Source organism: Trachinotus anak, unplaced genomic scaffold (genome assembly GCF_046630095.1).
Source record: "Trachinotus anak isolate AG129_WGS33_773 ecotype Australia unplaced genomic scaffold, CSIRO_AGI_Tana_v1 ptg000004l, whole genome shotgun sequence".
In the NCBI taxonomy this organism is placed as follows: domain Eukaryota; kingdom Metazoa; phylum Chordata; class Actinopteri; order Carangiformes; family Carangidae; genus Trachinotus; species Trachinotus anak.
The window spans coordinates 11,525,102-11,544,321 of NW_027273855.1; the positions used below are offsets into that span (position 1 = coordinate 11,525,102).

The 19,220-nt window shown below is 39.0% G+C and overlaps 2 protein-coding genes across 2 annotated transcripts; both read left to right on the plus strand.

Annotated features, from left to right (window-relative positions):
* Positions 1 to 3,475: 3,475 nt before the first annotated feature.
* On the plus strand, positions 3,476 to 7,009 carry srm (spermidine synthase). The gene is made up of 8 exons (XM_071475890.1): positions 3,476 to 3,695; positions 4,282 to 4,402; positions 4,519 to 4,611; positions 4,731 to 4,884; positions 4,973 to 5,056; positions 5,333 to 5,478; positions 5,646 to 5,768; positions 5,874 to 7,009. The coding sequence occupies exons 1-8, from the start codon at positions 3,565 to 3,567 to the stop codon at positions 5,889 to 5,891; spliced, it is 870 nt and encodes a 289-aa protein (XP_071331991.1). The 5' UTR covers positions 3,476 to 3,564; the 3' UTR covers positions 5,892 to 7,009.
* Positions 7,010 to 9,918: 2,909 nt separating this feature from the next.
* Positions 9,919 to 11,018, plus strand: LOC139619927 (somatostatin-1B-like). The gene is made up of 2 exons (XM_071474993.1): positions 9,919 to 10,223; positions 10,539 to 11,018. The coding sequence occupies exons 1-2, from the start codon at positions 10,119 to 10,121 to the stop codon at positions 10,764 to 10,766; spliced, it is 333 nt and encodes a 110-aa protein (XP_071331094.1). The 5' UTR covers positions 9,919 to 10,118; the 3' UTR covers positions 10,767 to 11,018.
* The last annotated feature ends 8,202 nt before the right edge of the window (positions 11,019 to 19,220 follow it).

A 19,220-nucleotide genomic window follows, 5' to 3' on the forward strand; every position in this document is an offset into this window, starting at 1 on the left:
ATATCATATAATTAACAACTCTGCCTTATTCACATAAACGCGCTCATAGCCAGATAGGAAAACCTAAGGTTAACTGAGCCAGTTGATAACCAGCCAGTTACACTATATGTTGAACCTGCTTCTAGTCCTTTGGTCTTTTGCGCACCAACAGTGTTTTCGTAGCAGCCCTAATGTATGGATGAAACCAAATAGAAATTTGAGGGTATGGTGATAAATCATCATCCTTCACATTATTTGTCTCATATCTCATCTGTGGCAGTGAGACTAACAAAAAATACTGATGAAATGGAAAGAGGAGAGTTTGAGTCTGCAGGAAGACAACACACATCGCATATGTGCAGTCAAATCCTGACTGATTTTTAAAGTCACATGTACATATGCAGAGACACTGAAGGTCCAGTCATGTTATTTTTTTCATGTATATTTAAAAAAATAACCATTCTGTGCAAAGCTGTCTCTGTTGTGGGTTATGTTTGCTATGTTATGTTTAAACTGTTTATATAATTACATGAATTAATTACCATTATAGTCACAATTCTGCTGTATCACATTAAGTATGTCTAAGCAGACCAACCCTAAATCCAGCTCAAGTTGAAGATTACAGGCAGGTCTCACTACTACCCTGAGCATGCAGTTTTCACCAGACCTCCTCTCTCACCAAAATCTGCTTGATTCAAAAAGTCTGGTTTCAAGAACAGTCATTCAACTCAAACTGCAGCCACTAATCAGTTCTCATCTGGCTGAACTTGTCAGCAGCCTTTAACAAGGTGACCCACCAAATCCTCCTCTCTAGCCTATCGAAAACTAGGCATCTTGGGTACTGTGGTTTGAGCTGTAGCTCACGGAGCGATCATTCAAAGTGGCCTGGCAAGGAGGAGTGTTCAAGTGTCACATTATTTCCACTGGGTTACAGCAAGGATCAGTGCCTGGTCCCCACCTCTTCTCAATATACTGTAATATCACTTCCCTTGTCCAGTTATCCACTCAAACTGTTTTTCTTACCACTGCTATGCTGATGATGCTCAGCTCTGTCTCATCTGTTTCAGTGATGTCTCAAAATGGATTATGAAATGCAACCTTCTACTCCGTCTCTCTGAGACTGGTCCCCTGGTGAATCCCTGCCAGGCTTCTGTTCAGCACATTAGCTCAGCTCCACTTAACTCCAACAAAGTCTGCTCAGAATCTGGGCATCATTGTTGACGACCAACCGACTTTCACTGATTATGTTGCATCTGTCACTCTGTAATGTCGTGTGTCACTATATGACATCAGGAAAGCCAGGGCTTATCTGACTCAGCTTAGCAGGCTACAGGCATTGGTCATCTTTCACCATGACAACAGTGCCGCTGTTCTGGCAGAGCTGTCAGTATGCACAGTAAAACTTCTGCAAATGGTCCAAATAAGTGGCAGCAAGTCTGGTTTTCAACCAACCAAAAACAGCTCATCATTCCACCTTTTATTACTCTCTGTTCTCTGTGCTCACATTCAGTTCAAGTCACTGATGCTCACCTACAGAGAAGCCGCTAAGTAGCACAGCACTCACATACCCGCTTTAGGGCCTATCTCTAGTACATACTCAGTTAATATGCTCTTTCTCTCTGCCCATCAAACCTTCTGTGTCTTTCTCAAAAATTATACTTTGCATTCACGTGTTACTTCATAAATAACTGCCTTAATCTGGTAGTCAGTTCTAAACTACTATATTAATGCACTATAGCACAGCAACAGCGCAGCCATAAATGAGTACATAAACCGCTATCAGCTGAACAGTATTTTAACATTGGAACATAAAAATCATTTTGGGAGCTTTTGACCATATCACATTTTCTTCTTCAGCAGACGGAGTTTGCCAAGTTTTCATGGATTTGTTGATGTTCATATTTAAAATGTTCGGAGCCCTTTTAGAGACTTCTTGTCCATGAGTCTTAAAGGTTGAGGCTGAAACTGCAGCAAGGTTTTGATCCTCGACCAAAATTCTTCTTTCTGCTTTCACAGACAAGTTTGACTTATTTGCTTACTTTTGGTTTACTTTATCCCCGGGATATAACATTCTCGGTTATATCAGCATCAGGGCCTGCCTTTTGTAAACAGACAAACAAAAGCTACATTTTCATAGTTTAAACAAACTGCCTAAATAAGTCCAAACAGCTCAATTGCATTTTTGTTTTTGTAGAAACAACATTTGCATCTCTGTCCTCAAAAAGTGCTTTGAGGAAAAACATAAAACTGAGTGAGGAATTTACTCTCAAAATCTTATTAATCTACTCTGGCTTGGAATGTACCCCATCTAATTATACCTCACCTGACTTCAGACAAATGAATAATGTAAATAATGTACATGTAAATGTATGCATTTCAAGAATTACAAACGAAACACTGTCATGTCAGAAAAAAATAGAGGTGTGTGTAGTTACTTTGCAAAGGCCTGGTGATGTTTGCACATGATTTATTCAGTTCACCACAGTGGTTCATTATGGCTGCTCTGTACATAATGTTATGCTGCGGAGAACAGAAAATACGGAACAATGATGTTCAACATTGCTTCTAGTCTGCAAGTAGACACTTCTCGTTTTTAAAGCTTTCAGAACATTGTTGCAATAATGATGACACAGGATTATGCTGATGTATGTATTGTGCCTCTACTTGCTACTGTGGTTATATTTTTGAGAGATTAAGTATCACATGTACTGAATGTAAAAAGAAAAGGCTTATTGGAGGCATTGTTGAAAAAATGTGAGTCCAGACTTAAAAATAGTTATGACTCAGAGACTCAATAAAAAAAGATTTGTTGATTTGAAAGAGTTTTATGTGTTTTACCTCATTGAGACTGTAAAAAACTCTATTGTCATCAATTACATTGTACAGTAGAGTCCATCACCTGGAAATTAAAAGCTGTATGTAGAAGCACACCATCAGTAGTGGCAAATTATTATGGTATATTAGCACCGAATTGCTAAAAAAAAATAATAAATAAAAAAATAAATTAAAAAAAGGAAAGAAATGTAAGGCTTAATGATAGTACAATGTATGATTATTTTACAAATATAGGGCCAAAAATAGAGTCAAAAATATAGAGCCAAGCCCACTCTTAGTCTTGAGTTTAAAAGGTTTAGGGAAATTGTTGGATTCTGTTCCTTAATTAAAAGTGAGGGAACATGGGTGTAGTAGGAAAGCCTAGTCATAAGAGTTCCTGTAATACTTCCATAAGAGGTATTACTCTAAAGAAGTTCGTTTTTAAAATAAATAAATAATTTTTTAAAAGAAACATGATTGCCACCCCGCACTCACACACTTCACTTGGGGCACCCTCGGCTCCTCGCTACAGGGCGGGGCCATAGGCGGTCCTGGTGGTGAGAAGTCAAACAAACTATACACGGACCGGTTCATGCTGCCATCCCATTGGCTGACACAGCGGCATGTTGGATACGTCAGCAGCGCCCATTCGTTAAAGAGGCGAGGCAGCACGTTTAGCTGTCAGAGCACGGCCAAGCGTCATCCTTGTTGTAACGTACCCACATTGCCACACGAACACGTTAGTATTACTTGTGGCTGAAGGCAGCTGTCATGGACCACATTAAAGATGGTTGGTTTACGGAATTGGGCACATTATGGCCTGGGCAGGCAATGAGCCTCCAAGTGGAAGAGGTCCTCTACCACAAGAAATCCAAATTTCAAGATGTTATGGTCTTCAAGAGGTGAGTACTTCTAGCTTCATAACTTGGCTAATGTCGCTAGCTGTTAGCTTCTACTAGAATCCCTGGAGCTCACGGGGCTGTGATAAGTTTCTTCAGGTGGTCGGTACCTGTGAGCTTTTCACTTCGCCTCAAGTTTTAGCGAACAGTCGGACTAGCTAGGTAGCAATTGAGCTGTCACTGACAGCTTAACATCAATCGTTTTTTCAGTCATTTATTTATTGAGTGTTTGAATTTTGATTGAGAACCGTAATCAGGGCTGTCCCCTATTCAGCATTACCACAGACGACTCAAGAGTCGACACATTCATCATTATTACTGATGTCTTTTCTTCGTTACACCTCCTCTTCAAATAGGAGAAATATATCGTCATTCATTCATTCATTCATTCATTCACACATGTACTGTCAGTTCAGCCCCCCCAAACCACACGCATGTATTTGACTAAGGGGGTGGCCCTAGCAGCAATCTTCTGTTGTTGCCTGCTGTGTAAACATTTGGAGTTAGTGTGTTTAGCTTCAGTGTGTGTGTGTGTGTGTGTGAGCTTTCAAATGTAACTCTCATACTTTGCTATAACATCACTTTTCAGTAAAACCTATGGTAATGTCTTGGTGCTGGATGGAGTGATCCAGTGCACAGAGAGAGATGAGTTTGCCTATCAAGAGATGATTGCCAACCTTCCACTGTGCAGCCATCCCTGCCCCAAGAAGGTACCACTCAGATTTATTGTTGGGAAATTCATGAAGCTGCCATCCAGGCGCACTCTTGCACTCTGGATGAGAGTTTCTTGTCATGACAGCTAAACGGCACATTTCTCGTCTTATAGGTGCTGATTATTGGCGGTGGAGATGGCGGTGTGCTAAGAGAAGTGGTGAAGAATCCACTGGTGGAATCGGTGGTTCTGTGTGAGATAGATGAGGTGGGAGCAACAACACTTACAAGGACTCTAGCTCCTCTCCAGAGACTTGCACTGTTTAGAGTTTTCCCTGCTTAACGCCTGCTTATGTCGGTGCTGATGTTGCTTCTTCTCCTGTGCAGGATGTCATTAATGTGTCGAAGAAGTTCCTCCCAGGGATGGCCAAAGGGTTTTTCAGTCCCAAGCTCACCCTCCACGTTGGAGATGGCTTTGAATTCATGAAGCAGAACCAGGATGCCTTTGATGTCATTATAACTGATTCCTCAGATCCAGTTGGTAAGTGCCACTTTTTAAGTGTTGTAACATCTTTCTTTGTCAGCTTTTATAGTGGACAGTCTCATTCTGAGTTTTTTTTTTGTTGCAGGACCTGCTGAGAGTTTGTTCAAGGAGTCTTACTATCAACTGATGAAGGCAGCACTGCGAAATGGAGGAATTCTTTGTTCCCAGGGTAACTACATTTCAATACAGTTTTATGTTAAAAGGTGGAGAAAGGCTTATGAGTAACTTCAGTTAAGTGTTCATAACTGCGTAAAAGTCATAACTGTGCTACTAAATGACAATTTACATTTCATTTTCGAGGCTACCTGAAGCACTGGCTTTTAGTAACTCCTCCTCAGCCGTTTTTGTTCCTGGTTATATAGTCTGCCTTTCAACAACATCAAGAAGGAAACAATATGAAAAAAGGCAGACAGAAAATTAACATGCTCTCATGTCAATTTCACAGGAGAGTGTCAGTGGCTCCATTTGGAGCTGATAAAGGAGATGTGGACGTTCTGCAAGACCCTATTCCCTGTGGTGGACTACGCCTACAGCACCATCCCAACTTATCCCAGTGGCCAAATTGGATTCATGCTCTGCGGAAAAGATCCTGTGAGTGTGCTTGTCATTCTCCATTTGCCATTCACCACACGCTTGACTCATATAAATGCCACCGGGTTAATGTAAAACCATTCTGTTGCATAATAACTTGTCCGTTGTTTCTCTGCAATGGGTAATGTCCATCAAATGACTGAAGTCCCCCTTCACTCTTTAAACAGGAAACAAATTTCAAGGAACCAGTGAAAGCTCTGGCAAAAGAAGACATTGAAAATATGAACCTTAGATATTACAACCCTGAAATTCACAAAGCATCTTTCGTCCTCCCCGAGTTCGCAAGAAAGGTATGTCGTTGTTGTTGTATATGATGTAGTAAGCACTTGAGTGCAATTCAGACCTCTTGACACGTTTGTTACCTGTTACTCAGTATCTTTTTTGATCATCTACAGGTACTCAGTGACGCATGACCAGCAACAACAGATCACCATGTTCATCCTCTACCTGGCCCTCAGATCACTGATAAGCAACCTCATTCTACTGCTTCTCCATCTCCTCAGCACAGTTCAGCACCACTGAAACAGCCACCCAAAGATTTCATGGGTGGTGGCAACTAATACTCAATGGTTGGCAACATGATGGTTTACACAGAGAAAGTGTTAGTTCGTTCCCTTCCTTCCAGTCTTATATTCTCTTGGTGTTTATTTATTTTTCTCGTGTATTTGGGTTTTTCATTTTTAATCTGTAATTATCTTTGGAGAGTAATTTGATGGGCTGGGCTGAGTGGGAAGAGCATTGCCATCAAATCTGACCTCACTCTGAAACATAGTATTGTTTATTGGATTCATTGCACCGACACATTATGCAATATATTACATACCATATGGAGTATGTACATGTAATGTTTGATATCAGTTTGTGCTCATAGGAAAATACACAGTTGCCATCTGTCATGACCGTATATTCATAATACTAATGTGTCCTCTACACATGATCCCTATAGTGCCTGAAATTGGTTGTTTGTTGTTGGAAAAAGGATTTTTTTTTTTTTTTTTTTTTTTTTTTTTTTTTTTTTGTTATTATCGTAGTTTGCCAGGCATATAGTGTCCTAGATGAAAGCTGAAATGTCAAGAATTGAGAAAATTGTCCCTTTAAAATATCATCATGTTATTGATGCTCAGCTTTGAACATCAATTTAATATGGAATACTTTAATGTCATGGTGTAAGATGCAAATTAGTAAAAAGTATGGTATTGGAGCTTTGCAATGCAAGAAATTTCTTTTAAGATGTGAATTTGTAATGCAATTATAACTTGCAGTATTGGGTATTGACCACTGGTAGTAAACGTGTGCTGTAGTAAGCCTGTACGCTGAGTGTTACTGCAGGACGCTGTTCATTTCTCTCTCAATGGAAATCTAATGTGTGGTTTATTTGTTTGTCGAGCTGACGTCAAACATTTTAAGTTACTATCGATTACTTTTAAATCCACATTGAATACTTGTTGAGAAATAGTGTCATACCCAAGCAATGAATTTGTGTTTTTATAAGAATAATGAACTGTAATAAATTGATAACATAAAATGGTTATTTGATGTGTGTTCATTCATCCATTGATAAGTTACTAAAGCATATGTGTCTTACTTTGCACTAAATGGCAACTAGACACAGGACTGCATTTTAGTTCACTTTGTGCTGGTTTCCAAGGTGTGGTACTTTGGACAGCAGTGAAAATATTCTGTCCCTGTCACTCTGGCTGCAGGACGGTGGAAGAACTGAGGAAGTAATGATTAGTTCAAGGTCTCTACCCATAAGTCCAAAACCAGTTTTGAGCTAATCTTTACCATTTGCAACATAACTTTTCAACCACGTGCAGGTTAATATCAGATGTGTTGTTTCGCCTGCTCTTTTTTGCAAATGCATAGCCCTAAACATAGTCTTGGAGGCATTGGTATGAACTGCGCTGTGGCAACACCATTTAAGTGCAGTTTCAGCATTTAGGCACAAGATGGCATCCTTCACTCTGCTAATGTATGAGCCAGTCTTGTAGAGGAATAAACGAATGTATTCAAATGATGTAGTTCAAATTCACCAAATACATATTCAGAGGATGTAACTTTATATTTTAGATTTCCTTTGAATTTGAACGTAAAGCCCCTTGGCTCCATTAAATTGCTCTGATCAATTGGTGTTTCGCAATGAGAAGTGTGACTGTTGCCTTCAGTTGCATCAATTCCAGTCATTGTTGTGTAAGACCACAGTCCTCACTGGTTTTCTAGTAAACGCAACCAGCCTGCAACTATGCGGTACATTAGTTATTGTCATACTACCTTTATAGTGCGTTACAGTGGCTGGACTGGTGTGTTCACATGCTGTAATGTAAGACATGAAACTTATCCACTGTCTTACATTAAGACCACTGAAAGAGTGCCTTTTTTATCTGCTTTGACAATACCCATTAAAATGGTGCTGCAGTAACAGAACTTTGAAGACAATGTGTTACTTGTCCTTTTACATTATTATACAAGTCAGATTTAAATGTTTCCATGGCAGTTACACAGACAGATTTACCCACATGTTCAGATTAACGGTTTTAATAGATAACTCTCAGTACAAAATCCTCAGAGGATTTTTGACCTCACCCTTCCTTTGGGATCTTTTGGAGAGAGTTGTTGAGCCAGTGCTGAAGGCCATACTTGAAGAAGATGTCGTGAAACCTCCACGCCCATTAATAGCATATGGGAGCACCTAGATACCAGTTGTCACGCTGACATTTTTCACAGTTTGAAGTCTCTTGCTGGGAAGGCCATTGTTGTAGATTCTTCAAACACACACTGAATTGCCAATATAGGCATTTCAACAGTCAGCTAATCTTTGGATTGGCTGCGGGCCTTCTTAAGCTCAACGGTGTATGAAGAAAATATCTCAAAAACTGTTTTGAAAGCACAACAAATCCATTTGAACATATCAACTCAGGCGTACTGAAATATAAGTGCTGTGTGTTCTCTGCCAGGAGCACCCTCTAAAGACGTCAGAACAGCAAACCCAGTAAACTCTGTTAATTGTGCCATTTCAGTGATATATCCTGGAGGTTGCGGTCAGCCTCTCAAACACTTGAAACCATTTTCTCTCAGACAAGAATATGTTTTATGCTGTAATCAGCTCCCCTTAATGAGTTTTTGCAGGGAGTTTACATAATGCAGACCAGTATAATTGGCCTTTGCAGTAGTTTAGGAGAACCTCAACAAATCTTTTCTTTTGTAAGCCAGAAACTACATTTAGTGATGTTATTTAGCCATACACAACGGCCATCATATTTAAAAATACGACACATAAATGAATGTTTATATAAGCTGCAACATATGATTTTGAATAACGCATCAGATAAATGCTTCCTAAAACATTGGTTTTTACATGTTGTCACAGTCATTTGTTGTGTAAAGAACAGAGAAGAGCAAAAATTGTGATGTATGCTGTTTCATTTGTATTTTCAGTTCATGTTACAGTATATAAATCATATAAACACTGTCCAGGGCAAACCTCTAGGGAGTATTCCCTGGGAAAGATTTGGCTGAGAAAAAAAAAGTAATGTAGGCTACTCATATTGAATGTGGACTGGTGGCTGCAAACAGTTTCTCACCAGTTGAATCCAAACAGCTTAGCCTCTAATGTGAATGTAAAGTCTACAATATATCTGACTATATTAAACTCTCACAGTCATTGTTTTGCTTTTAATTCCAGAAGCAAATAAAATTCTGTAAAATTTACTCTACTGGACCAAAGTTAACCCTCTTCTGTTCTTTTTTTTTTAACAACTCTGTTTACTCCATTAGATTGGTGATGTGCATTACCCGAAGACACTTCCCCAAGTGAGTGTCAGACCGTTCAATTGTAATCTGCAGGTGTCAGAGATGCACCTAGAAGCACTATGACAGGAATCAGATGCTGCTAAACACTGGGATGTGTAAGTCATCGGTGATAAGTCGGCTTGTGCTCAGCTTGTGTCTCTTTTAGATTGTTCTGGTTGTGGCTGCAGGGAGCCGCTCTATCTCGTGTTAAGGCGAGTTTAGAGTACATCTGGTGATATCACACAGTTGATGAGTTGTGGAATTGTCCATCCACCTGCCTGAAGAGGTCTTGCTTTCAGACTGCCTGCCAATACATTAGTTACATCTTGATGTCAAAACCTGGTTTTAGCCCAGTGACGTCATCTGCTGCAGATGTTCCTTCAGTGAATTACATCAACACAACCACCTCACAATTTGTCAAAACGTTAACTGTTCAGTGGTTCCATTTATTCTCTCCTGACCCCTTCATCTCCTCTTCTCTTCCACACTCACATACACCCGCATCCCCCCACCCAAAAAAAAAAAAAAAATGCTCGCACACATACACCCTCCACCCTTCTGTCATACACCCACCACCATCTACGTCAGTGGCAGACAGGGGGAGAGGAGTATAAAAGAGTGAGGGACTTTGGAGGGAGAGCAGGAGAAACATCAGTGGTTTCCAAATCTTGTGACCAGCAGCTGCCTCCAACTGCACTGCCCTTTCTCCACCGCTCTCCTCTGGGTCTCTGGCTGGTCTGAGCTGCTCAGACCTTTGCTCTCAAACACACTCACACTCACTCACACACTCCTGTGAGCCTCCTGCTCCTGTGGCTGTAGCTCTGGTCTGTCACCTGCACTCCTGTCACAGCATGCAGCTCCTGATGGTGTTAGCAGCTCTCATGGGGGTTCTGTTCAGCGTTAGAGCAGCCGCCGTGCTTCCTGTGGAGGACAGGAGCCCCATCCACATGAACAGGGTAAGGAAATAATGCATGCACGTGGGAAAATTTCCCTTCATTTCAATTTTTACTGGTTATTATTAGTGATAGACTGATCTAGTTTTTTTTTTATTTTTGGTTTTTTTTTTTGTGGTAAAAAAGAATATCTGAACTTACAACCAAAAGTACTTATGAAATCAACAAAATAGTGTGTGATATTTCTAATTTGCATTTGAAAAATCTGAAAGTAGAAAAATAATAATTCCTTAGCTCCCCAGTGAGACCACTACAAGATATAACATTTTCACACGTCTCCTTAATAATATGTTATCTTCTTTTCTGATTTTTGTCCAGGAGCTGAGCAAAGAGCGCAAGGAGCTGATCCTGAAGCTGGTGTCTGGCTTGTTGGATGGCGCTCTGGACACCAACATGCTGCCGGGGGAAGCAGCACCTGTGGATCTTGAGGAGCCGCTGGAGTCTCGTCTGGAGGAGAGGGCTGTGTACAACAGGCTATCACTGCCTCAGCGCGACCGCAAAGCCCCCTGTAAAAACTTCTTCTGGAAAACTTTCACCTCCTGCTAACAGAGCCCGAAACCACCCGGCTCTGCCTGCCTACTCCACTCCTTTCTTCCCAGCTCCACATGAACTGTAGTTGACCTCAGCTGTACATATCATCTACACCTGTCAGACATTCAACATTGATGGACTTCATTGAGACAGTGTGTCTGTTTGAATATTAATAATTTATGTATCTATTTATGTATACAATGTATGTATTTATGTATGTAACAGTATCTTTCAGGGTCAACAATAAAGCATGGACATAATATTTGAGATGGTAATAACAGTTAATTGCTTTTGCAGATTGTTCAGACAAAAAAAAAAAAAAAAAGGTAAAATTTTCCACCTACCCCAACAGTATAAGTCAGATTTCATGCAAAAGTTATGGCTGCTTTTGTATTATGATCAGAACATTAACTGCACTAAAACTGAGGAAATATTTTATGCTTAGCTGTTATTACAAAAATATATTTCTACATTTACTAAAATCCAAGTTGAAGTTGTAAATGGCACACAGAGGACACAGGTACAATTTTTCACCTTTTTACTGAAAGCCAGTTATTTTTCAGTGCTGCCCTTGTGCAGCAACAGAGCGTATATAGTTCATTGTGTGTCTACCTTACTTATTCATCTTTGTTCTTGATCAAGAAAACATTTGATATCTCAAGAAGAGGAGGGGAAAAAATTAAAATTAAAATTCCACAATTACTGAATTGAATACAAATAATGATGTTGCATCCAAATGTTTTGCAAATATAACTATATATGACAATATATTTTAACCCAACTTGGAGGTGAAAATCTGCAATGGAAGGAACTACAGTCATACAGTGGTCCTTATTAATTCCTGGGCACAGGTTGGGGGAGATGCCTCAGTGATTTATCACAGCTTGTTAAACAGGTCAGCAAGATAAAGCAAATAAATTAGGAGCTTTTCAGTCAATGCCGTCCTTTGACAGCCGTGACAGTGCATGTGGACTGGAAGGTGGAGAAGTGTTGTACAGTAAAACCTTTTCCAAATGACAGGTGTGAAGATATGTGCTGGTCAAAAGAAAGATGTGCTGTGTTGATGTGAATCTGACCTCACTGCTTGATAGTGAAAGCACAGACGAGGCTGCTGCTCCGTGTTGAGATAATGATGTGGTCTCACATGTGACCCTTTCAACCCAGTTTTCGATTCTCGTAGCAAAACAAGACCCTGCGTTGGCTACTGGCAACTCACCTCTCAATCAGTCATGCTACAATCATCACAGGCTCTCGTAGCCTTCCTGGCAAGTACAGCCACTGTGATATGTGTGGTTTTTAACCACTTAGCGAGGTAGAGCACAGACTAGGGGCACTGGCTGCAATCAAATATTGACTTTCAACTCAGGCCCACAGTCCCTATTAGTGAACTGATGGATTTCACATGTTAAATTACATGCAGGTGAAATACATCACACAGTGAGCCAGTTCAAACAAGCAGTGCTTTTTAATAGTTGTGAATGAATGGCTAATCAAAAATTAACAAACAAAACCTAGAACATTACTTTGCATCAAATGGAGGACTACTAAATAATGGAAGCAAATGGCTCACAATCATAAGAGCAATTTCACAACATTATTTTGGTTTGTGCTGTGAAATAATATATAACAAAACTTTCTGGCACTTCTTTCTTATACACTAACACTTTTACTTGCTCTTAGTGTTAAAATAAAAAACTGGTATTTCATTGATTAGGTCAAACCGTGTGTCAGAAAACTATCAATGCAGAATTAAATCCATTGCTTAGCAGCAGTTTTTGGGATATAATCAAGTGAAATACTCACAGTGAAATGTGTGAATTCTTGTATAACCTACAATAATGTACCACCAGAGTCCATAGAAATCCTTCACAGCCAAAGGCAAAGCTCAGCGCAGTTTCCAAACACTCTTTTTTAGCTGGGGTACTGTCTCATCGTCTTCCTGAACAGGATGAATAGCCGGTAATGACTCATAAATGTACTTGTTTCACAGGTGCTGAAAAGACATGAGTTAACATAAGTTCACAGTACTGATTCAATTACATTAAAAGACATGATGATGATGACATTCTTTCCTTTTATTGACGTTGTGTATGTGTTCGAGACAAGTTGGAGAGAAAAGCTCTTTAATGATACACCCTAGTTTTTGTTGAAAAGGACAATACAAAATCCCCTGAAAACCGCACTTGATAGTGAGCTACAGTTCCACAAATTTCAAAGCAATGTAATTACATGGTTCTCAAAACTGCTGGAACTTTGAACTTTGCACTGTCGCTGCCTTTAACGATGCTTGATAAACAAAGGCACCTATGGGCTTACTTGATTACAGTCCATCTCATTCTGTCTTTCATTTGTGAGATGAAAAGAACCATACCAAAATGACACATTTCCACCTTTACAATATCTAGACTTTGCCGTGCCAGATTAAAAGAAATAATCATTTTGAAGAATAAAGAAAAGTGTGAAAAATATTTTTCCTATAAACACAGCACCTAATACCAATCAGTATCTCTGGGGTTGAGATAACACAAAACAATTTGAAGTCAGTAGAGGTGCTGTCCACTCCTGACTTTATGCCCCTGGGCTCAAATGAGCATGCAGAGGAGCAACATCAAAGCTGATGCCTGCAAGCAAAGCATTTTATTGGCTTTCCTTTTGATCTGAAGGAGGAGGGAAGGGAGTGCTCAGACCTAACTGTGTAATTCAAATTTAAATGTGACTTCATATGTGCCGGTGTTTAAAAATAACAAAGACTTAGGTTTTGTTGGTGCTCCTCACAGGACGAAAAAACAACTTCAAAGTGAACCTACCGTGGTTATGTAAATGCAGAGAAAAGTTGTAAACTTTGTGGGATGTGACTATGTAGTATGGTATTATTATTTGGCTGGTGGCACATCATGATATATGGTTCATGATTTATGGCTGTTTCATGTTGGATAATGTTATCCCTCCATGGAGAAGGACTGCCTACCGTTATATTTTAACATACTATATTAAAAGGACCGGTGGACATCCAGTAATATTTTCAAAGCATCTTAGGTTATTAATTAGACAATAGGCAAAAATCCACAGTTGAATGTTTGCTCTTATCAAATCAAATCGCTATGTGTAATGTGATAGTGGTCAGTTGTAGAGACAAAACCATTGAGAATTATCCTTCGACTCCACACCTTTTTTCATTGTTTTGGTTTTCTGGCCCATACATTTATTGTAAAGTTCATTCTCACTGTTTTGTCAACCATGGTCCCAGTAACAACAGGCAGCTGTTTTTAGCAAATAGGGTTCTAAATCGTCTGTTTGTATGCTGACCAAAACAGAGCTATCTTGAAAATGGATATTGGGCTTATTTTTCATGTGTCCAGAAATTCCAAATGAAAACTCAATTTCAACTACAGTTTAATTGGCAACCGTTTGCTAATATGTAAGTGATAGTAAGATTGAACATTTCACGGGACATGTATGTCTGGTCTATATAAATATCTATGTTTATGTATACATGCTTATATTGTAGACATACGTATGTTACATAAATACATATCCATCCAAAAGCCTGTATCTTGGTTCTTTATATATATATATATATATATATATATATATATATATATATATATATATATATATATATATATATATATATAACAGTTATAGTCCAAAAGTCTGAGACCACTTTCCCAGCATGGGGAGAAAGACATGTTCAAAATAAATACAAAATGAAAAAGAAAAACATAAATAAGCACAGAGACATTTTATATGTTTGAATTTGAACATATGAATTAAATATATATTGCTGACATATATGGTTGCAACATCTTATACCATATCAAAATATTTTTAATAGATGCTCACAAACAAATTTTACTATGGGTATTTCATATATGTTAAAAACATATATATTTATATATGTATATATGTGATATATTGCCTTATAGTTAATATATGTGGCAACATCACTCTTGATAAAGGGACATATGTCATATATTACTTTATATTATATATTATAATATATTTCTGTTTCCACAGCCAGACTAGAAAGGAGTGAAGAGATTTTATCTCATTTCACGGTCATGGTTAACAGCAAACTGACTATTTCTGAGAGCAAAATTGAATCTTGATTGAAAGTACACATACTGTATATTACAAGGATTTAGTGTATTATTCTACAAATTTACTCAATATCTTACTTCTTATACATATGTTGTTTACAAATACATATTATATTTGATAATTTCACCTTCATTGTAAGATGTGTCAGCCTCACTGACACATGATAACTGTGTTTGTCTCTGTAATTCACAGATGTCAGAACTCATTTTCATCCTGCACTTGTGAAAATTTAGAACTGGTTAACATCAAACTGTTCCCTAACCTGGCCTCAATCGGTCAAGACAGGCCAAATTAACACCCGCCGCTCGGCTGATGCCTCTGAGGAAAGGTGTTAACAGGCAGGTTGTGTGCCGATTCCCCGCTGAAAGAGAGGCTGTGTCCTCTCCTGTGCACAACAAACGCTATCAACAAAGACTCATGCTGAAAAATCATTTACATAAAAGGGACTGGAATGATCTTTTGAAATGAGATGTTTTACAGATGCAGGCTACTGCAGCTGACATGTGTTTAATATAATGTGTCCTCAAAGCATGTACTAATTCAGTGTGTAGTAGAATAAATTGGAAATATAAAACAACATAAACGCTTTAATTTTACATTCTAGTTAAAAAAAAAAGTACACAGTATTAGTATATATATATATATATACACACATATATATACATATATATATATATGTGTGTGTGTGTGTATATATATATATATATATACACACACACACACACATACACACACACACACACACACACACACACACATATATATATATATATATATATATATATATATATATAAGGGAAAATACTTGTCATATACTTCCTGAATTTTTATTTGATACATTAAATTGTAGTTGTTCATGTTTTGTTTGAAAAACAGAGATGGAAGTTCAGTGCAGTCCGTAGACATGTACTTGTACTTTATTAACCCAGTGACTCAGGACATAGCGCCTACAGCAGCATTATTCATCTCTGTCATCCGGGCTCAATTTGTTTAGTTGTGACATTTTAGATAGGTTGTATCCAGAGCACTGAACAAATGCAGTATGGTTGACTAGCTGAGGCATTTTGAAGTAAAATAAATATATAAGTAACCATTTTTAAAAATGTTCTAGGGAAAGGAAATGCCCAGTAGGAATAATGGACCTGTCTCTCTTTGTATGCAACAGGTTTGCATTACTCTGTTGAGAGATCATTAGTGCCTTTTCAGAAGAGACTCTCCTCTATTATGCTGAAAGTGTTAAAATGTTATGTCTTCCTGTCGTTGATGAGTTCCTGCTTCCTTTTTTTTTTAAATGAAGACTTTAGCATTAGTAATTTTTTTATGTTGACAGATAAACTGACAAGCAGATGTTTCAGGTGAAATACATTTTTTTAAAGGCATCATAAAGCACTGCATCATCAGGATGTACTCTTTGAACGCTGAATGATGCCCAGCATCCACAGAGCAAAGCATTTTAGCACACACAACACACCGGCTAAAGTGTCTCTGATGTCTCTCCCAAAGAGTTCTCCTGTTTGGGGAGCACCAATAGGAATGGAGACATTGTTTCCCCCAGCAGGGCCTAATGATGCCTGATGGCTTATTCAGCCTCCCAGTGCCAGCGCTAAAAGCTCATCATTATGGGCCCTCTGCACTTTCAGTGCTAAAGCCGTGGCTCAGAAAATGAGCTGTCACCGGCGTGAGGAAGGAATGCAACACACTGGTCACTATTGTGACCCGGTTCATTTTGGATGCCACTGCTTAGAGAAGCTGGGCAGGTCTATGGTGTGAAAGTAAAACACAGGTTTTCAAGGACTTAGTTAACAATTACATTTAAGTGCTGTAGTATATAAACCGCAGGTTACATTTATTGCAGCAAAAAGTAGCAGTCTTATCAGTTTAATATAAGATGTCTCAGACTAGGGCTTATTAGTGTGTTCTGATGACAACTACCTCTTGAGGTTTGTTTTTTTCTTCTGAGTAAAATTAGGACTAGTATGAAAATAAAAACTGAAAAAGTTTTGACTGGATTATCCCCAATGACTATGTTAAAACAGTGGAGCTAAATGCTGACTTCAGCGTGCTATCATGCTCACAATGACATTGTGTTGATGTTTAATAGTTATAATGTTTACCATATGGTAACAAGCTAACACAGCTAACATTTGCTAATGCGCTGGGAATGTCATTAGTTGTGCTGGTATGCAGTCATAAGCCAAAGCACTCGATAAATAAAAATTTAAATATGGAATATGTTGCCATGGGGTTTAGGAAGTTGAACAGTTTCACTCAAAAATTAGCAGTGTCCTTGATGCTATTGTGCTTGTCAATGTTAAAATGATCCCTGATAAACATAAAGCACTATGGAGAAATGTCACAGCAATTGGAAATCAAAAGATAGAATGCAGAAGGCCGAGAATGGAGGATAACTTCAAATTGACTATGTCATCTTTAAAGAGAGACTCTGAGGTATGCAGGGCTAGACAATGTTGGTAGCTATGCAGATGACATGCAGCTTTATTTAGCTCTTTCACCAAACGACTTTGGTCCCATTGACTCATCGTGTCCTGAAGAAGTGAAACGCTGGATGCAACAAAACTTCCTTCAATCAAAATAATAAAATAAAATAAAATAACAAGACTGACATAGTTGTGTTTGGGAGCAAAGAAGGAAGGTTGCAAATTAGTGCCTACCTGGAGTCTAGATAATTACAGACTTCAACCCATGTTAATAAAAAATCTCCATGTAATCACGGATTGGTTGTTAGCTTTAGTGACCACATCAAAGCATAAGAAAGAGAGCACATTACTCCAATCCGCAGGTCTTTGCACTGGCTTCCAGTTAGCTACAGATTTGAATTCAAAGTTCTACTTATTGTCTACAAGTCACTAAATGTTTTGGGCCCTAAATATATTTCTGAAATGTTTGATGTATATAAGCCCAATAGATCTTAAGATCTGCAGGAGCTGGTCAGCCATTGGTGCCTAGAGTCTAAACTAAACAAGGTGAAATGGAGTGTGAGTTTACCCATGAAAGCAGTGCATGATGAGTGGCATATGTGCTATGTGCAAAAGCAAACTATACCAAAATAAATGGAAGTCAGCAGCTGGTAGGGAGTAAAACAGGTCGACACATGGGCCAACTTTTATAGACCACAAGGCCAAGGTGAACTGCATCAGCTGAAGACCCTACCATGTCAACCATTGACCTGCTGAGGTTGGCCAGGACAACCTCAAAGGCAGTGGGTGGTGCGTCACACACCCCACTTAAGATCAAGGTTCCAATTTGACATCTGAAAACAAAATGAATACACCAAATCAAAATACAATGTCATAGGGTCATAAAATGACAATGTCTCGCATTCTCTCAGTTTGTCATTCTCTGAGATCCTGGCACACCACAATGGTCATTAACTAAACATGTGATATGAATGAGGAGCTTTACATCAACCACTGCTTCCCAGTTTACCAGATCTGATCCCCCATCCAGCAACCTTGGACAAGTGAATTGCAAGAAATGACAAGGGAATTTTCTGTGTACACCCATAGGACATAATGTAAAATAGTACCCACCTCAGAACGCAGATCTGTGTTTTTCCCCAGGAACACAGGAAAGTGAGGAGCAAGTTCAACCATTTACCCAAAGTATTTTATCAAATTGTTGCTCAAAATGAGAAACAAAGTTCATTCAGTGTCCGACAAACCACGGCTGGCAGCTAGAGAGAGCAAATTCAGTGCCCTGCCTACACAAAACTCTGGCTACCAAATACACAAAACTGGAGTTAGCATGCCCAAAGGTTCCTCTAAAACCAAAGGCTCACTAGCCAACCAAACTGCCCCAAGACACGAAATGAAGAGGGAACCAAGTTACAACAAACCTTGCAAGCAAAGCATGAGCTGTAATGCTAATGTTTACAAAGCTACCAGGCCAAACTACCAAACTGCGGACACGCAACAACATCTGAAGCATACCATTTCCTCACTGCATTTCTTGAGGCATGACAGGCTCAAGGCAAGTTAACACATAACCAGATAATGAGTACAGATTTTACAACATTAGCCATTGGATGTTTAACATTACAAACCCATGAACAAAAACCAATTCAAGTCCAAGAACAGGTGTACTAGTGAAATCACAGCCACAGCAGTGCTCAAGCTCCCCCATCCCTATCTAACTAATTCCACTTTCTTTCTAGTTAGGCTCAACCCTAGCATTCGAACAGATACTGGTGGTGGGTACTTATGTACTGATTCCACCAGCACTAAAAGGCAACCAGAAACTGGCGACCCCCTAGAAACCAGAGACAGACAGTGTCTTAAAGTTCGGTCTCAGGTGTCCCAGGTGTCCAACTGGGAGGGAGAAGGGTATCATCTCTCTTAAGAGATCTCT